Source organism: Xiphias gladius, chromosome 22 (assembly GCF_016859285.1).
Source record: "Xiphias gladius isolate SHS-SW01 ecotype Sanya breed wild chromosome 22, ASM1685928v1, whole genome shotgun sequence".
Classification (NCBI taxonomy): Eukaryota; Metazoa; Chordata; class Actinopteri; order Istiophoriformes; family Xiphiidae; genus Xiphias; species Xiphias gladius.
The window spans coordinates 2,246,121-2,262,285 of NC_053421.1; the positions used below are offsets into that span (position 1 = coordinate 2,246,121).

The window sequence follows — 16,165 nt, forward strand, 5'->3', positions numbered from 1 at the left end:
ATTTTTGTTCAGCACAGCTAAAGAAAAGGCTGTAGAAAGACATGGAGCGCTTCTGATCTTTTTTCTAGTTCCATAACTTGCCTTTAAAATGTGGAACACGTTCCATTGTTGGAGGGATAACAAGGACACCTAATCATTTATGTTTGTTATTAGTTGCCTACAAGTTTTTTATGTGATTTGAGTTTAACTACTTGGACATCATAAGCATCTACTGTGACACATATCTTGTAAGAATTGTTTTACGGTTTAAGCAGCCAAAATGCAGGCTAATCCACAAAGCGTGGATTCACGTTAGTATGTTGGCACGATTTCAGCCCTCAAGTAAGAAATTGAAACAATCTTACTTAATGTCATTGAAAATTCCAGAAATTTTATGATATAAAACTTGAAAGAAAAAAGGAAAAATACTTTTTAAGGACCTGAAGTAACCAAGTTCCACTGAACCAGTTTTCCATTCAGATTTCACCTCAGGTTTGCTTCTGTATGTGTTTCATTTTCTCCTTGTGAGTGTACGGAACTGCATGCTGCTGCTGCTGCTGCTGCATACTGTTTGTGTCTGCTTCTTGTATGGTAATGAGCACGTACTTGTCAGGCAGTCATGTGCAGGATGCTGCCTCAGGTCAGTGTTTGCTGCCAGAGGATGCCTTTCCGTGACTGTTCCTTCGTGCACACACCTGTATGCTGTCCCCGCTCTCTGTCTGCAGCTTGACATTTGGTACGGTGAAGATAGAAGACACTGCAGGGGGAGAATACGCAAGCAGATTAGAAGAGTATTTGCTGACAGGGAGAAGAACATTTCCAAGTGAGCTGTTAAAGAAAGAGGCTGTTAGTAAAAAGTGAATACTTGAATATTTATTTGCAGAGACAGTCTTTTTAGAGTTTTAATGTTTTTGTCATAAGAAGGAGTTATCTTTAGAGGTGTTTGAAATTGCGACATGTAACATTTCAACATTGATTAAGGAACATTAAGATATAAAGATATTAAGATAATAACAATACCATAACTTGTAGAATCATTTTTGTGTGTTTGCTGCCTACATGATTGCAAAATATGAGAACCAATTTCAGATGCAGAGAAAGTTGCAGAGAAAAATATAGTGATGTGGCTCCTCTGTGTGATATATTCAAAAAAAGAAAAGAAATCGTTTTATCAGTTCCTGTTCTTTTCAAATGATTGCACTTAAGCCGTAAGCTGTGGCTTCCCATAGCCCATAACCTCTGCCTCGCGTCTCCTCCTCCGCGCCTCCTCTTCAACTCTCCTGCGCCTTCCTGGGGACGTGTGCCTCACAGTTTGAAAACCTCTGCGCTGTAGTAACAGTCGCCAAGACCCATAGGTATTGTAATATTTAAAACTGCCGGCATGTCAAAATGTTGGCAAAACATTGTTTCTCATAAAGAAAGGTAAATAATGTTGACCATAACATAAACCTAGAGCATTGTAACATTATTAACATTATTAAGAAGGATATGAAATGGCAATTCAATATGTGGAAAATACTTCCAGAACCAGTGGCTCCCCCCACTTCACAGCTATATTGGCTCATTGTTGTTTTGCTTATATTTTTGAGGAAACAATTCAAATAAAAAGCTGTTTATTTAGCAAATCGCAAATTCCTGTTGGGGCAAATAGATTCACATACTTTCTCTGTTCTTAAAAGAACACACTCTGTTCTCTAACTTGGAAGTAAAGGCGGTAGGTTTTGCCAAGAGAGCAGGGGAAGTGGAGGACAACTGCTGTTCAAACACTTTCTTTTGTTTCTCTTCCACATACATGTAAATCTATCTTTTTCCAAGGCCTTTGCTCCCACTTCTTGCTCTGCCAGACACCCACACACTCTCACTAAAATCAAATTAAAATGTCACAATCCAATCCACACAGCAACAGCAACCTCATGGGCTCTATTGTCTCAATAATTCTGTCATTGTTCCCTGTCATCTGTCTGGGTATTGTCTGGATAAATCCATGGTACACATGACAATAGAGTGCTCAGTGGGCCATAGAAAACATACTGGCCATCCCTATAGGGATAACATGGGACATTTACTTGAAAGGTTCATCGGTTTCTCAGCCATCAATGACATATTTATTAATGGTTGATATTCTTGGCCAGCACATCTTTTATTTGGTTTGTTTCAGAGTATCGGTAGCACTGGGTGTTTTAACTACAGAGCAGTTTGCTTTCACTGGGCCATTCTCTTTGGCTCCAGTCTTTTCTGGTGGAAGAGCTTGATTACTATGCTGTGGTCGTAGCCAGATACAACTAAAGTAATTAGCCCGTTCCTTATCTTGAGATCATTTCTCATTTGCATAATTTTGACACATCCTTCTCCCACAAAAGTGCAAGTGGCAAATCCACACTTGTCTTCCACAGGCAGGGAGGATATTTTGTGTTTATCCACTCTTATTCTCATTTTATGAAATTGTTTAAATTTACTCGTCCCTCAGTGGTTCTGCTACTTTGCCTGTGTGTCGCATGTGCATGCAGACAAGAGAGAGTCAGAGAGAGAGAGAGATAAAGAGAGTAGGGAGAGAAAGATGGAGAGTGAGCAAACATGACAAGAATCAGAATGAGCCATCTCTCTTCTCTCTCTCTCTCTCTCTCAGTGACCGCTGCTTTCAGACATGACAACCTGCTGGGTACTGATAACAGGATTAATAATGCTGAAAAATCCTAATCGGGGAGAATTAAAAATGGCATTCTCCCATTAAAATTACCACCATGTCAGTGGCAGCACACAGGTCTGCTGAGCAGGCTTTTCACTCCACTAATGAATAACATCTTAAGGGATTGGTAATGTATGTATATGTAGCCTGTCAAATAATATGGGTATGCAGCCATCTCTGACATACTTTCATGCAATAACCCAATTCTGTAGGATTAATTGAAATATAGCTGTAAAGTTGTGGCTAAAACCTCTGGACACCTAAAATACACATGGGAAAACAGTATTAATACAAATGTGCCTCTAAACTGAAAATGTTGAAAGCTAAGATGTTGTGTGTTTCTAAGGTACTGTGTTTTTGGAGCTAGGGCTCTTGTTTAAAGAATGCCTCAGTATGCTGTTGCTCTGGGCAAAGAACTCAGGAAGACAGAAAAAATAACTGAGCATGTTGCGGCGGCCAGCAGAGGTCCGGCTGGGCTTACTGTCCCGACGGCATCCAAATAATAAGACAGGCTCTCTCTGCATGAACAAAAACAACCCCAGGTCACTGCTCGCTGCCTTCTCTACAGAGAGAGAGAGAGGTGCAGGATACTGTAAGATCCAGTGGAGCTGTGGGAGCTCAAAGAAAAGAGAAACGCAGAGGAGAGAGGGTGAGTCAAAGCAAGAAAGGGAGACAGAGACAGAGAGAGAGAGAAGGTCTCTGACTGTCAAAGTAACTGTATCATTTGCACATTTATAGATATTTTTTACTCTTAAGATATTTTACTCTTATGATTACTAGCAAGTTCTTGAACCAACTGCTATATTTTCTGGACTTGAAAACAAAATGTTACAAAGTGCACTTCAAGTTTTCTGGAAAGCCACTCAAAATGTAATCATTTCTGGGGCACAATTATTACGACAAGTCACCCAATTAAATCATGTTAGTAACAAAATTTACTATACAATGCTGTACTATACTCTTCTATGCTATACTAATATAGTGAATATGATACTATGTGGTTCAGTTCTATACCAATATATATCACTCTATATTCAGTGACCTGTTCCATGGACTTTGGTTTGAGCCCTGAATTAGCTATTAGCAGCTCCTGTTTGCAACGTACCTAAGTATGTACAGACAACTATCACTGGATTAATTTGATACGGAAGAAAACATAAAAACTGATGATTCTCAGACATGGTCTTGTGTTATAAAGAGCGTCTTTTTTCTATGATTTCTAAGTAGATTTATGAATGTTTATTTGCAGTGGATATTGGGGATAGTGAAATCTTCTGAAAGTGTAAGTCACAATGAATCTAAAAATCTGTGTGACATGATTGTGTGTTTAGATTTGAGTTATGACTCAGAGGAGTGTGGTCTGTGAGTACCTTAAATGCCCCCATGGCCTGTGTGTCGCAGCCAGTGGAGACACTTAAGGTACTCACAGACCACACTCCTTCTCTGAGTCACAACTCAAATCTAAACACACGATAACTGTCAAAAACTGACAACAGCATGAACCTGTCTCGTTCACCTCATACAGTATCTTTGCCTCACATCTCTCTCACCGCAGTTTGAAAACCTCTGCTATAGTATTATCATACATCATGTGCTCATGATGACCAATGACCACTATGTTAAATAAAGCCCTGCCAAACTTTGTTGTCATATCATCATATTACGATATGTCACTTCCATTCAGAGCTTGTAATTTTACACATTATTCTGTAACTCACGTCCAGTTACCTGCATGGAAACCTGACAACCATAAAGCAATACCTCAACTATCCAGCTTTTCAGAACAGACAGGTGATGTTAGTGCTACAGTGACCAGTATGGTGGGTTACGTACTGTCTTGCAGCTCCCAGAGCCGTGGAGGAAGGTTGCTGAAGTATTCGTGGTTCAGCGCTGCCTGGGCTGACAGCCGGTTCTTTGGGAAGCACTGGAGGAACCTGGAGGCCAACTCCTCAGCATGGTCCACGTAGCCCAACCTGGCACACATTAAACACACTTTATCAGATGGAGTGACTGTAGAGACATTCATATACAGCATATACAGAGATTCAGTACATTACAGAAAACAGGCAGTCAACCTAGTATGACCTAAGAAACCAACCACTTCCATTTTATCCAAATAAAATATAGAGTAACCCTCTTTCCATTCATTCATCCCTCTGAGAAAGCAACTCATTTTTTCTCCAACTCACAGAGCTGCTGACAACAAAAAAAACAAGCTTTTTAATTATGCTCAAGGTTTGCTGACTCAAGAGGAAAAAGACTTCTCAGACACACACATATGCAAAAGAGCACACACACATCCTTACACCTTTCTCTTTTGAGCTTACATTGCACATGGTGACTGGGTCACTGTGAGAAACAAAAATTGTTCATCAAAGCAGGAGCCAAGACAGAAGTAAACTCCGCGTGAACGTGCGTCTCTGTGTGTGTATGTGAGTATATGAATGTGTGTCTGAGTGTGTTCGTACTGGGAGTCACTGAACTCCTGAACCAGCCCTACCTAGAAGTGCCGAGGGGGAGAAGAGATTGAAAATAAATGAAGAGCAACAAATTCAGTCAGTAATTAGGCATCCACTGCATTAAATAAACATGATGTTATTCGCTGGCTCGCTGGCCCGCCGCATGCAGTACTGAGTGCTTCTCATGTTCTGCGGGCTTCTCGTGGTTGGCTCCCTAGTCAAGCACTCTGACAGCCACTCCCATGGCTCTCAATAGGGATCTCAACTCGACTTATCAGCAGAGAGACAGAGGGAGGATAAATCTCAGTTCAACTCATCAACGCCACTCAGCATAGAGGCAGAGATAAAGTTAATGAAGTCCATCAGGGCCTGTTCTTGTCTCTTTCTCATACAGCTGGAACATTCTGTGGAACTCCACAGCAAAGATTAAAGACAAACTAGTCTGTGTGTGAAACTATACTAATGGGAAAAGGCCTCCCAGATTACTGTTCCAATGATACATGTTTTAAAGATCAATACTAATAGTGTATCTTTGTGCGGCTATTCACTATTTTCAAAGCTCTACCAGGGTGACCTTTACCTCTGATGATATAAAATGGTAGTGAGAGGGATTATTTGAATTATTACCAATTACAGAAGCATTTAAAGATGTCAGCAAACTCCTACAGCCCCGGTCAAGAGTCAGAGAATCAAAAGAAGAAATAAAAGTTTGAATAGAACTGAGTCCAGCTCTCTACACAAATGGCACACTGGCACACTCTAGCTGATGTCATGATGTCATGTCTTGGTTAGCCTCCATAGCTCATAGCAATCTCTCATTGAGGGTTGGGAATTGCCATTTAAAAAAATATATTTTCCTGAAAAAATGGAGCCTGTTCCAGGAGTTTACTTTCCATACTCAAAAGTCAAGGCAAATAGGCATCCACTGCACCACTTGCTATTAGAAGTTGAAACATTTTGGATATTAACATCAATTAAACAACGATTTTGTGAGGACAGAAGAAACTACAGCTACCATGAAAAAAAGTGCGGCACTGCAGGTACTTATGTCATCAGAACTCACCAGCACTCTCTTCTAAATTCGTTTTCCCCTTTTTTTCCCTCTGTAATCTTTGCTGACTAAAAACTTCTAATGTGTTTGCACCTCTGTCCTGCCATTACAGCAACCCTGTCTCCTGGAGATGATCTTTCTATTTAACTAAACTGCAACAGCAAATACGTTTTGTAGGAAACATAATCACTGGCTGGATCATGTTCAGAGGCAATGTATTTTTTGAACGAATGGAGAGCTACATTTAGTAACAACAGTGGTGTCCCCAGGAGTGGAGGATGGTGGGTGTACAAAGCACACGACCCGACCAGAGTTCGGATCCCGAGTCCAGTATGTGGTTTAGGAAACAACAGCACTTTGGTTAAGGTTCAGGAAAGTTGGTGGATTTGGTTAAATGTAAATAAACACATTGTGTGAAGTCACTGGGAAGTTTTTCTGCATTAGGTCAGCCCAGGATCTTTCACAAACCTTAACCACATGCTGTGAGAGATGAATAATGCTGGAGCCACCACAAGTGGATATTTTACTGCATTTTGGTGGAAAGCAAATATGTGGTCTGTGAACATTTAACTGATACTTTCAGTATTTGCGATTTGCCACATAGGTAAATTAACAACATATCCTCATTATGTTAATAGAAAACATAATCCAGTCAAAATTACATTTCCTACATTTCCTGCTGTATTTGCTGTTGCCTTCAGTTGTATAGAAATAGAATTTTTAGGAGAGAGGGTTGCTTTACAGACATGTTGACCTGCTCATGGGGGTCAACATGTTGCTCTTTTGTTGAGCTGTGACATTTAACCCAAGATAATCTAGGATTTATGAGAAATGGATGAAAATGCACCTTTCTTTCACTTTCCTCTCTTATAACCTGAATCTTTACCAAACTGCTGTATCAAAAGGTCAGTCAACCTTCAGGATCAAGATCTGAGATGGTTTTGATTTTGTCTTAATATTGGCATGGTTCCATACCTCTCAGAACATGGCACACTACACACTACTACCCGCTTACTTTGAATATGCATCAAACCTGTTTTTATTTTGCAGGGCTTATGTGGCTGCGATGGAAGAATATAGCATTAGAAGATATTATGAGATAAAACACTATGGCAAATGTGGAAAGTTGGAGAGACTAAATGTGAAAGTGGCAGAGTCAAAGAAGAGCTCTGAACCACTAAAGAAAAAACTCATAGTTTAGCAGCATTAAAAGTAAACACGCTGACAAGTATTTACTGAGAAATGTTTTTTGAGGTAATGCTCACATCAAGTGTCCAAAATGGAAGTGGTCATCTGTTGCGGAGCATGAATGTGCCCAGTCAATTTTATTAATTACATTAGATTTGAATTCCTCCAACTCTTCACACAACACATATTGGTCCAATGACAGTACTAGGGGAGAGATAAGGAGGCCAAAACCAACACAAATCCTCTTCTGAGGATATTAATATGGAGTCCAAACAGGTAGATATGTGTACGTGTGAAATCACCTGGATATGAGCATGCTGGCCTTTGAAAGCTGTTGATGCAGAGTAATTGCACATTCCTTGCTGCTATTGTGGTCAGCTATCCAGAGTGAATGAGAGCACATCTGCAGTAAGACCGATAGTATCTCCTGAATCTATCAGACAGCTCCAGGTGATGACACATTCATAGCATAGACAAGCATTCCTTCTTCAGTGGTGCGTGGTGAGGGCTTTTTCAAACTACAGAAAGGACCTGGGAGGGGTGGGCTAGGGGGAACAACCTGCCTGTATTGTCCCCTCACCACAGCAGAAAGTGACCAGCATCTTCGTTTGATCAAAGCAGCAACCAAGAGGTCTGTTGGAAGAAAGCCATAGTGTTGTCTCAAGACAACCTATGAAGAGCTTTCACCATGTCTGACTCATCTGACGATGGGGGTGTTGCGAGGGGAACTTGAAACTGTACATGGGAAAACAAGCCTTAGCATGCGACTATCACAGTTGTCAAACTCTGTATACAGTCGTGGTTGACTGATATGGGTTAGAGGAAGCATACCAAGATTTGTCATGTATAGCTTCCTAAAGTCATTATTATGTTTTCAAATGTATCATACTTTGATGCAAAAATTAAAAACAATATTCAGTGTTTGTCCAGAATGTATTCTTATTAGGGTAATTAGATTCCAAAAAAAAAATATTTGCACTGGGATCTTGGAAAAGCGAGCTTATAACAGCAGGATTTCTGATTCAGTCCCCAGATTGTCAAGAGATCAGACTGTGATTGTGTCTGGGCCGCCTCCAAGTGTGAACGTGTGTGACTGGGTGAGTGTGATGAAGGTGTTCCTGCAGATGTCTTGCTCTGTCCAACCAACAGTACAAAACAGAAAGTTATTCTGTTTAGAATCATAGAAAACAGAGAGAAGTAAATGATTGCATTAGGAGGGCTGGCCTTTAGGTTAAAAGCTTCATATTGATAAACAATCCTGCAGTACATATGTAATCAATCAAACTGCTCCATTTCCATAATATCAAAGGAAGAAGAACCAAGATCGGACAGCTACTTATTTTTTGATTTTTTATTTATCTATTTATTTTAGATTAGATGAGAATAAGTTACATAATTAAGTAAAAAAGTAATAAAATAATTCCCTTTTTATTAGGACCATAGTCCACCTTCCACCAAATTCACTGAAATCAGTCAACACATTTTTGAAAGAAACAAATTCAAGTTTTTAGAAGTACAACATCGGCCTGATACAGCAGTAAGTTTAGATGATTTCACCAAATAAATGTCTGTATTTTGCATTTAATTAACAGCTACAGTGAGGTCCAAAAGTCCGAGACCACTGTGTTATATACAGTTTTAATACTATACACGTCAAGCATGTCAGAAAACTAGAAACTCTGACTGATTTACTGAACATCAATCGCTGAAAATTTTTACAGCTGGAAGAAGGAAAATGCAGAGAACAATGGCTGACTGAGAGCAGAGACTAGAGAGCAAGAGAGGGTGAGCCAACTCTCAGGGCAGATACAAGTGAGTATACATGTTCATATCAAATTCATCGTTCCCTGGCCTATGATAAAAGGCAGCAGTGAGGAAGTGATGGTCATTAACATTCCCACTCACTTTCTTTCTTCACATTTCTATTTCCTCCTAGACTGGAGTATAGCCAGGAGACCAGAAGGGGACAGGCTGGGAGGGAGTGAAGGGAAAATCCACAGCAATTCACTTTCCTCAGCTTTTCATTTCTCGTCAAATGGTTTCACTGACATCTTTAACTGCTGTATGTACAATAATAAATAAAAATAATAATAATAAAAATGATGTTTCATCAGAATCAATGCACTTTCTCAGGATAAACAGTTTTTCATTCACATATACTGATCGAATGCTTCCTGACCACAAATACACCCCCCAAAATTATTGAGATACTGATTCAAACAGAAACAGAATGTTTAGCGCATTATGGTCAGTAACTTGTGGTGCAATTTTTACTTCAGGATTAAGGACACGGTTGACCTATGTAAATATTTTAAATCATAGGAGGAACCCAGGTATTAGCACTGATGTGTGATGAAGGCTTTAGTTAGTGGACAAGGATCTTAGCTGCAAGCAGCTTTAATTTTCTGCCTGATTAGACAGCTGGAGTTTTATATAAATCACTGGGATGGTGCTGCTTTCAAAGTCCTTGTGAAAAAGAGACAAACTCCCCTCTTTGCCCTTTGTGATCTCCCCTCCAGATGTATGCCTGGGGCAAACAGTGGCACACATCTGGGAGAAGCCCCGACTGTGCCTACATAGCCTTTTCCTGCCATATGTATCTGATGTTCCAGAGCAGACTCACACATGTGTACACTACAGGGAGGGTTTAAGTTAGAGGAAGAGCTTCTGAGCTGCACTAAAAGTGTGTTCACTGCCAATGGGAATCAGACTTTCAAGACAGGAACGATGACAATAAAGTGTCCATCAGCTGCAGCGCCCTACAATAATATATAACAATGTATTCATATATGCACAGACAGTGATACATGCACACACACACACATACAAACACACACACATACACACGCACAAAACTTTTATCTGAAGTGTCAGAACTTACTTATTCCATGCTTGTCTGAGCTTCTTAGCGCTGTACACTGTAAAGCGGTCTGTAATGAGAACAAACAAACAATGAAGTCTGTGAACCACAACCTGCTATCTGGTTAATGTACATTCATCTTATCACATTAAAGTTACACACCTCCTAAATGCAGCAGCAACTGCTAAATTACATTAAAAATCAGACAATCAAATGCTGCATTGAATAATTTCAAAGACACAAACTGGTGATATACTGTAAATTCTCAAATACTGTCAGGGCCTTTATTTACCCCAATGAGACACTAAATTTTCCCGTTTTGTAAGGATCATAGTTTAGTAAGAAGCCTCTCTGTTTTATGATTTGTTCTTATTTTAAATTGCTGTTGATGCTATTTGCTGTGCAGGCCAACCAAAGACTATATACAGTCTATGAGGCAAACTCAAAACTTACTCCACCTTTACCTTTTGTCTTAACAAATTCAGCACAGTGTACATCTCAACAGCATGAGTTCAACCAGATAGTATAACTAGTACAACAATCATGTCATGTCACTGTTTTATTCACTAATTATATTCTGTTGCATTGTTTTTTCAATCACTGTTAATCCACCCTCAATAAAACTCAGTACAATTTTTTCACATTAAAAGCCTTGGAGGGGGCTCAAAGGGCATATCCCTTCCTTTTCTCAAAGGCTTTTAATTTGGAATATTAGCAAAAATAGTATCTGAAGGAAATATTTGATGGACAGTAACTTAAAATCACATGAAAATGGTATAATAGAACCAATGGGAGTTCATTAAAACTAAAACTCCGTGGTAAGCATGTCATGATGCTGTTGTTGTACTGATGGAGTTAGTGCCTTGGAAATGTACACTATATTCATTTAACAATGTGAGCCATTACAGTACAAGTAATTCCACCACTCCTCAATATTTTTAAAAAAAGTCTCTATTAGCGACTGGCGCTTATTTCTTTTTGCTGGCCACTATCTAAGACTCTCTCATTATTTGAATGCTGAATCTTATTTTAGAATTCATGGTACAACTCTTAAAACTGGAGCTTCTAGGAAAGATTTGGAGCCACTCTTTATTTGACAACCACCACTGCCTTTTTATTTCACAAAAGTTATGCTAAATTACGCCCATAATCTGATTTTACAGTACTCTTTACTAGAAAAAACTCCCACATTTTCTAGAAAAAAACTGATGCTTATGATAATATAGTGATTCTGGGCTAAAATCATGATTATTTCCTTATTGCTAAATCCGATTGCAAAGTATAATTCGATTAGTTCCTCCACTGTCAGCATAAGACGAAGCAAGTGGCGGCGTCTGTTGTGTGATGACGTTGATCCAACCTCATTGTGGTTTGTAAAGCAATGTGGTTCCATGATACCAAAAATAATTTTTTGATTCTCATAAATTTAAGACTTTAACCTCAGAAATTCTGAGTTTTTTCTCGGAATATTAACCCCCCCCCCTCGGTCCCCCATCTGCTTTTCCCGCTTTGACATATTAAAATGTCTGCTTTGAAATTATTGGCTGTGCCGACCACAGTTATTTTAAAGATGAATCAGGGACAAACAGACAAACCATTTCAAATACTTAAAATTGTATTGCTATAAGTGTTGCTCTGTGTATTACTTTGTTAAACTGATGGTTGGCTCATATCAATTCAGAAATGCTCTTGAGTAATGCTGTATGAGCTATGTACTTCTGCTACTAAGCCAGACCACATTAAATTGTCATGTTTTTGGGAGGAGTTTGGTGAGACAGTTTCTCTATATTTCCAGAGCTATGTTTATTATCCTGCACTGTTCTCCTAATCTCAGCCAAAACTGCCATGTGGACGCACAGTCACGCTGAGCTGCCAACTGACCGACTCCCACACAAGCTAGCCAGCCACCCAGCGAGTTAGTCCACCCCCCACCCTGCTAGCCTAATCCTACTAGCAAACCACCCAACTGTCTGTCAGCGTCAACCTTTAGCCTGCCAGCTACACAGTGGGTCCAGTCACCCAGTTCAGAGCCATGGCGGGCCTGAACGGACCACAGGTCCCTGGGTGACAGAGGTGAAGGCTGCCAGCTGGAGTACCCACAAATAGACAGAGGGAGGTTATAGTATATTCTATTTTATTATATCTGTTAGATATATTTTAGATGTCACATAAATGTGTAGATATTAATTGTCTGTTTGGGGACTATTGTATTACTTTCAACTTCTGGAAGGATTTAACAGGGTGTGAGTTAATTTTCATGTTGCAATCATTCAATGTTACCTAAACTGCAGATTGAAAACACCATAAAAACCAGTGTGTGTTGTTTTTGTGATGTTAGTGAGTAAATTCCATATTCATACCCATACTTTTCTTAAACTGAAACACAATTTTCAAGTTTTTTTATATGAATTTCAGATTTTCTTTCATCCTCTCAATTTACATACCAAAACATTAGAAAACAATAGAAAACATTAAACACATAAAAACATGAGCTTGTTTTAAAGGCTAAAACAAAACAAAATGTATGCTACTTTCAAGTTCCCTGAAAAGTATTCTGTCCATGTCCGTATTCAAACTAAAATTATTTACTTATTTACTTTTACTGATATGGAACAACTGACTAGCAAACTGAATGTCATACTTGGCTTTTTGCAAAGAAACAAATCATGTCTCTTGTCTGCTAGTCTGCATACCATTGTACAATGTACAATTATGTCAACACTTGAATATCGTGATATTCATACCCCTCCCTCCACCTTTAACTTTCTTGACACGGTTTAGCACAACTCTCGCTTCTTAATCATAGGAGATTAAATCATGACTCCCCATTGTACCTCGTTTGAAAAGGTGGGATTGCCCTCTTTAACCAACAGTGCATGATTTATCTTTAAGGCTTTGTAGAAGAAACTGCCTCATTATCATGGCTGTGTGATCAATACTTTAGCTATACGTCATGTTCAAACTGAGCTTGAAAAAATCCTTTTAAATACTCAGCAACTGACTGAGTCACAAAAACACATTAAATTGACAAAAAAGTCAAATTAAAATCTCTATTTCCTTTTGAATTTTTTAAAACATTAAACTCAAGCATTTTAAAATGTCACTTGCAGTTGTTTTCTTTAATGAGAAACTGTACCAATTTTGTGTATGGTTTTATACTGTATATTTATTCTTGTACTCAGATGCCTCTTGAAAACAAGATCTGGATCCCAGTTCAATAAAAGATTAACTAACTATATGATATATGATAGTTGTTTCCCCTTTTGTAATTTATTTGTTAACCTCTGAATATTTGGTTTTAGACCAACTTTCTTTATTAGTTTTGCCTCTCTGGATACTCCTCTGTCGTCTGTTCAATTACAAAACAAAACCATGACACTGATGAGAGAGATGATAAAGATTAGATTTACGGATAAAATTGGCCTAACTTGGAATGCAGTGGAAGAGCCTGACCTAACATACCAATAAGTAAGGCAGTAGAGGGGAGGGAGAGCTAAAGCAAAGTATGTCTAGCAGTGAGGAAGTATCTGTGGAACCTTTTCATAACCACAGAAATGTGAAAAATAAGTGGCGCCTCCATTCTGAGGTCGAACCACTCTGTCTGACATCCAAACTTGTGTGATGATTGGGATATGAAAAAAAATGATGGAAAGTGTAATGCATGAAGAAGTAATGGTAAAATGTGATGAATCATAACCAAAAGATTGATATAGTCACTGGGTTTTGGAAAAGTGTGCAGATAACAGTCAGCTCGAAGGAGCTCGGTGCTGCTGTGGAAACACATCTTCAAGCACAGGGAGGTTTCCAGACTGTTGCTATACTGCCATCTGCTGCTTACTACAGCGTCTAGTCTGTGTGGATTTGATTGTGTCTGTCAAGATAGCCATGGACAAAGCTACTGTTTATTATGGATTAGGATATTGCACTATTGAGAAGAACTCATCAAGGACTTCGATTCAATAAGTTTCCAGATAAGTAACAGACTTTTGTATTATCCAGCACTACTCAAGGTAAAAAAAAATATATATATATATTTAATACATATAGAATAACGTCGAAAAAAACAAAAAACAAAACAAAAAAACCTTCAAGGTTTAGTAAAATACTAAAATACTCGGACCCAAAGACAGTTTAACATGTCGTAAAAAAAAAACAAAAACAAAAAAAAAACAAATAACTGTATTTTGCTTGAAGTTCATCAGAAATCAGCATTTTAATGATAATTACCTCTCAGATCATTTAAAAAGAACACTTAATATCTCTTTATTCCTACCATGGTGTAACCTTCAGAAGTGTTGCATTTTGAAGCATTACCAGCAGATAATAATTCCACTAGATGATAATTTTTTTTCCTACAATACGATCATCATTCTCCCCCTCTGATTATAATCATTCACAATGTGCCTGTGTTGATTATATGATACTCTACCTGTAATCATTGTGCATTCTGAGGCCTCTATAATGCTTTATGAACACCACCATATGGTTCAACCAGATCATATCTTCCCGTGTTTGTTCAAAGTGCAGCCACAGTAACATCAGATCTGCAGACGTCTGAGCTGGGCATGTGTGTGTTTCTGTTGCTCAGACAGCTGCACAGCTGCTCAATACAGTGTGTGAGGATCTAACAAGAAGTTGCGTGTGTGTGTGTGTGTGTGTGTGTGTGTGTGTGTGTGTGTTTGTGTGACCATGAGGGTCACTCCAGTTGCTCCCTAATTGGCCACTGGAGATAGGAGGCTGGGACACATGGCTTTGTGATACCTCACTGCCCCGCACCATTATTCTAACCCTCTTTATGGCCATCCTCTCCTGCCCCCCCTCCGCCACTCCAGCTCTTCTTCCCTCCATCAGCTCCAACACTAATCTGAAGTCTCTATTCATGTTCCCTCTAAAAAGCCCTAATGAGCTCCCAGAGGGCATGGCTACCCTGGCAGAGCTACCCCCCCTCCCACTCCGGCTGCTGCTGCTGCATTAATGGACTACAGTGACATTTTGGTAGACTGTCCCATTGGCTAATTTCGAGGGCCAGGTTACTGAGTATATAAACAAGTTTGTACCTGATAGATCATATGCTCTGGTGCACAGTGTTATTTCATGCTATGGAATAACATTGGTTTGCTGTCAACATTGTGTAGGTTAAAATTAGAATGGAGCCTATAGCTCAGGTCTTCAAGCTTAACAGTAAGGTATATACGTTGTTATTGGTTCCTGAGAATCTAAGAGCAAGTATTTCTTTCTAGAGCGACTATTTTTCCATGTATGTTTACCAATTACACTAGGAAATAGCCTATATACAGTTGAAGCTGATGAGGTAGGCTCCATGCTAACATTTTATCATATACTGTGTTGAGTAAAAAATGGTTTCGTGCTAACACTTTAGCATACAGAATAATGAGTGACACTAGGCCCAATACTAACCACTTAACATACATTATATCCAATAAAAAAAGGGCTCAGTTCTAAAACTTTACCAAATGCTATCCTGAGTAAAAATAGGCTCCCTACTAGTGCTTTATCATACATAACACTTATAGCCACAGGGCTCCATGCTAACTCTCTAGCTTACACTATGTTATTGACCTTGCTCTCAGGTTAATTCATTAATTATCATTCAGTTTAGTAGGGGTCAAAGAAGTTAGTGAGAGTTTACAGCATGATTGTAGTCACTCTGTGTAATAGTGCTTTATGTAAGGTCTCACCTGGTTTGAAGTGAGGCAGGGAGTTAACACCAGGCCAGGTATCTTCAGATGGGGTGCCCAGGACCTGAAGAAGACACCAAAATGTGGAGAGGAGAAGGTGAATGAGTGAAGCGAGAAAGTAAGATGTTCTGGTTTGGTGGAAACAAATAGTAGCGGAGTTAGGATGAGTACAAAGAACAAAGTAGCGGGCTTCACAAATGAAAGTGATGACCACTAAGCACTGAGGAGGGAGACCAAATAATT

The 16,165-nt window shown here is 39.2% G+C and overlaps 1 protein-coding gene across 1 annotated transcript in view; it reads right to left on the reverse strand.

Annotated features, from left to right (window-relative positions):
* The window catches only part of cdk14 (cyclin-dependent kinase 14), a 202,848-nt gene that overhangs the window by 51,957 nt on the left and 134,726 nt on the right, over window positions 1-16,165 (reverse strand). Inside the window, exons 11-14 of the mRNA XM_040118359.1 lie at window positions 15,923-15,986; window positions 10,245-10,293; window positions 4,499-4,638; window positions 586-736 (exon numbers count right to left, since the gene is read on the reverse strand). Coding sequence (XP_039974293.1) covers window positions 621-736; window positions 4,499-4,638; window positions 10,245-10,293; window positions 15,923-15,986 — 369 coding nt within the window. The 3' untranslated portion in view covers window positions 586-620. The remainder of the gene's footprint in view (window positions 1-585; window positions 737-4,498; window positions 4,639-10,244; window positions 10,294-15,922; window positions 15,987-16,165) is intronic.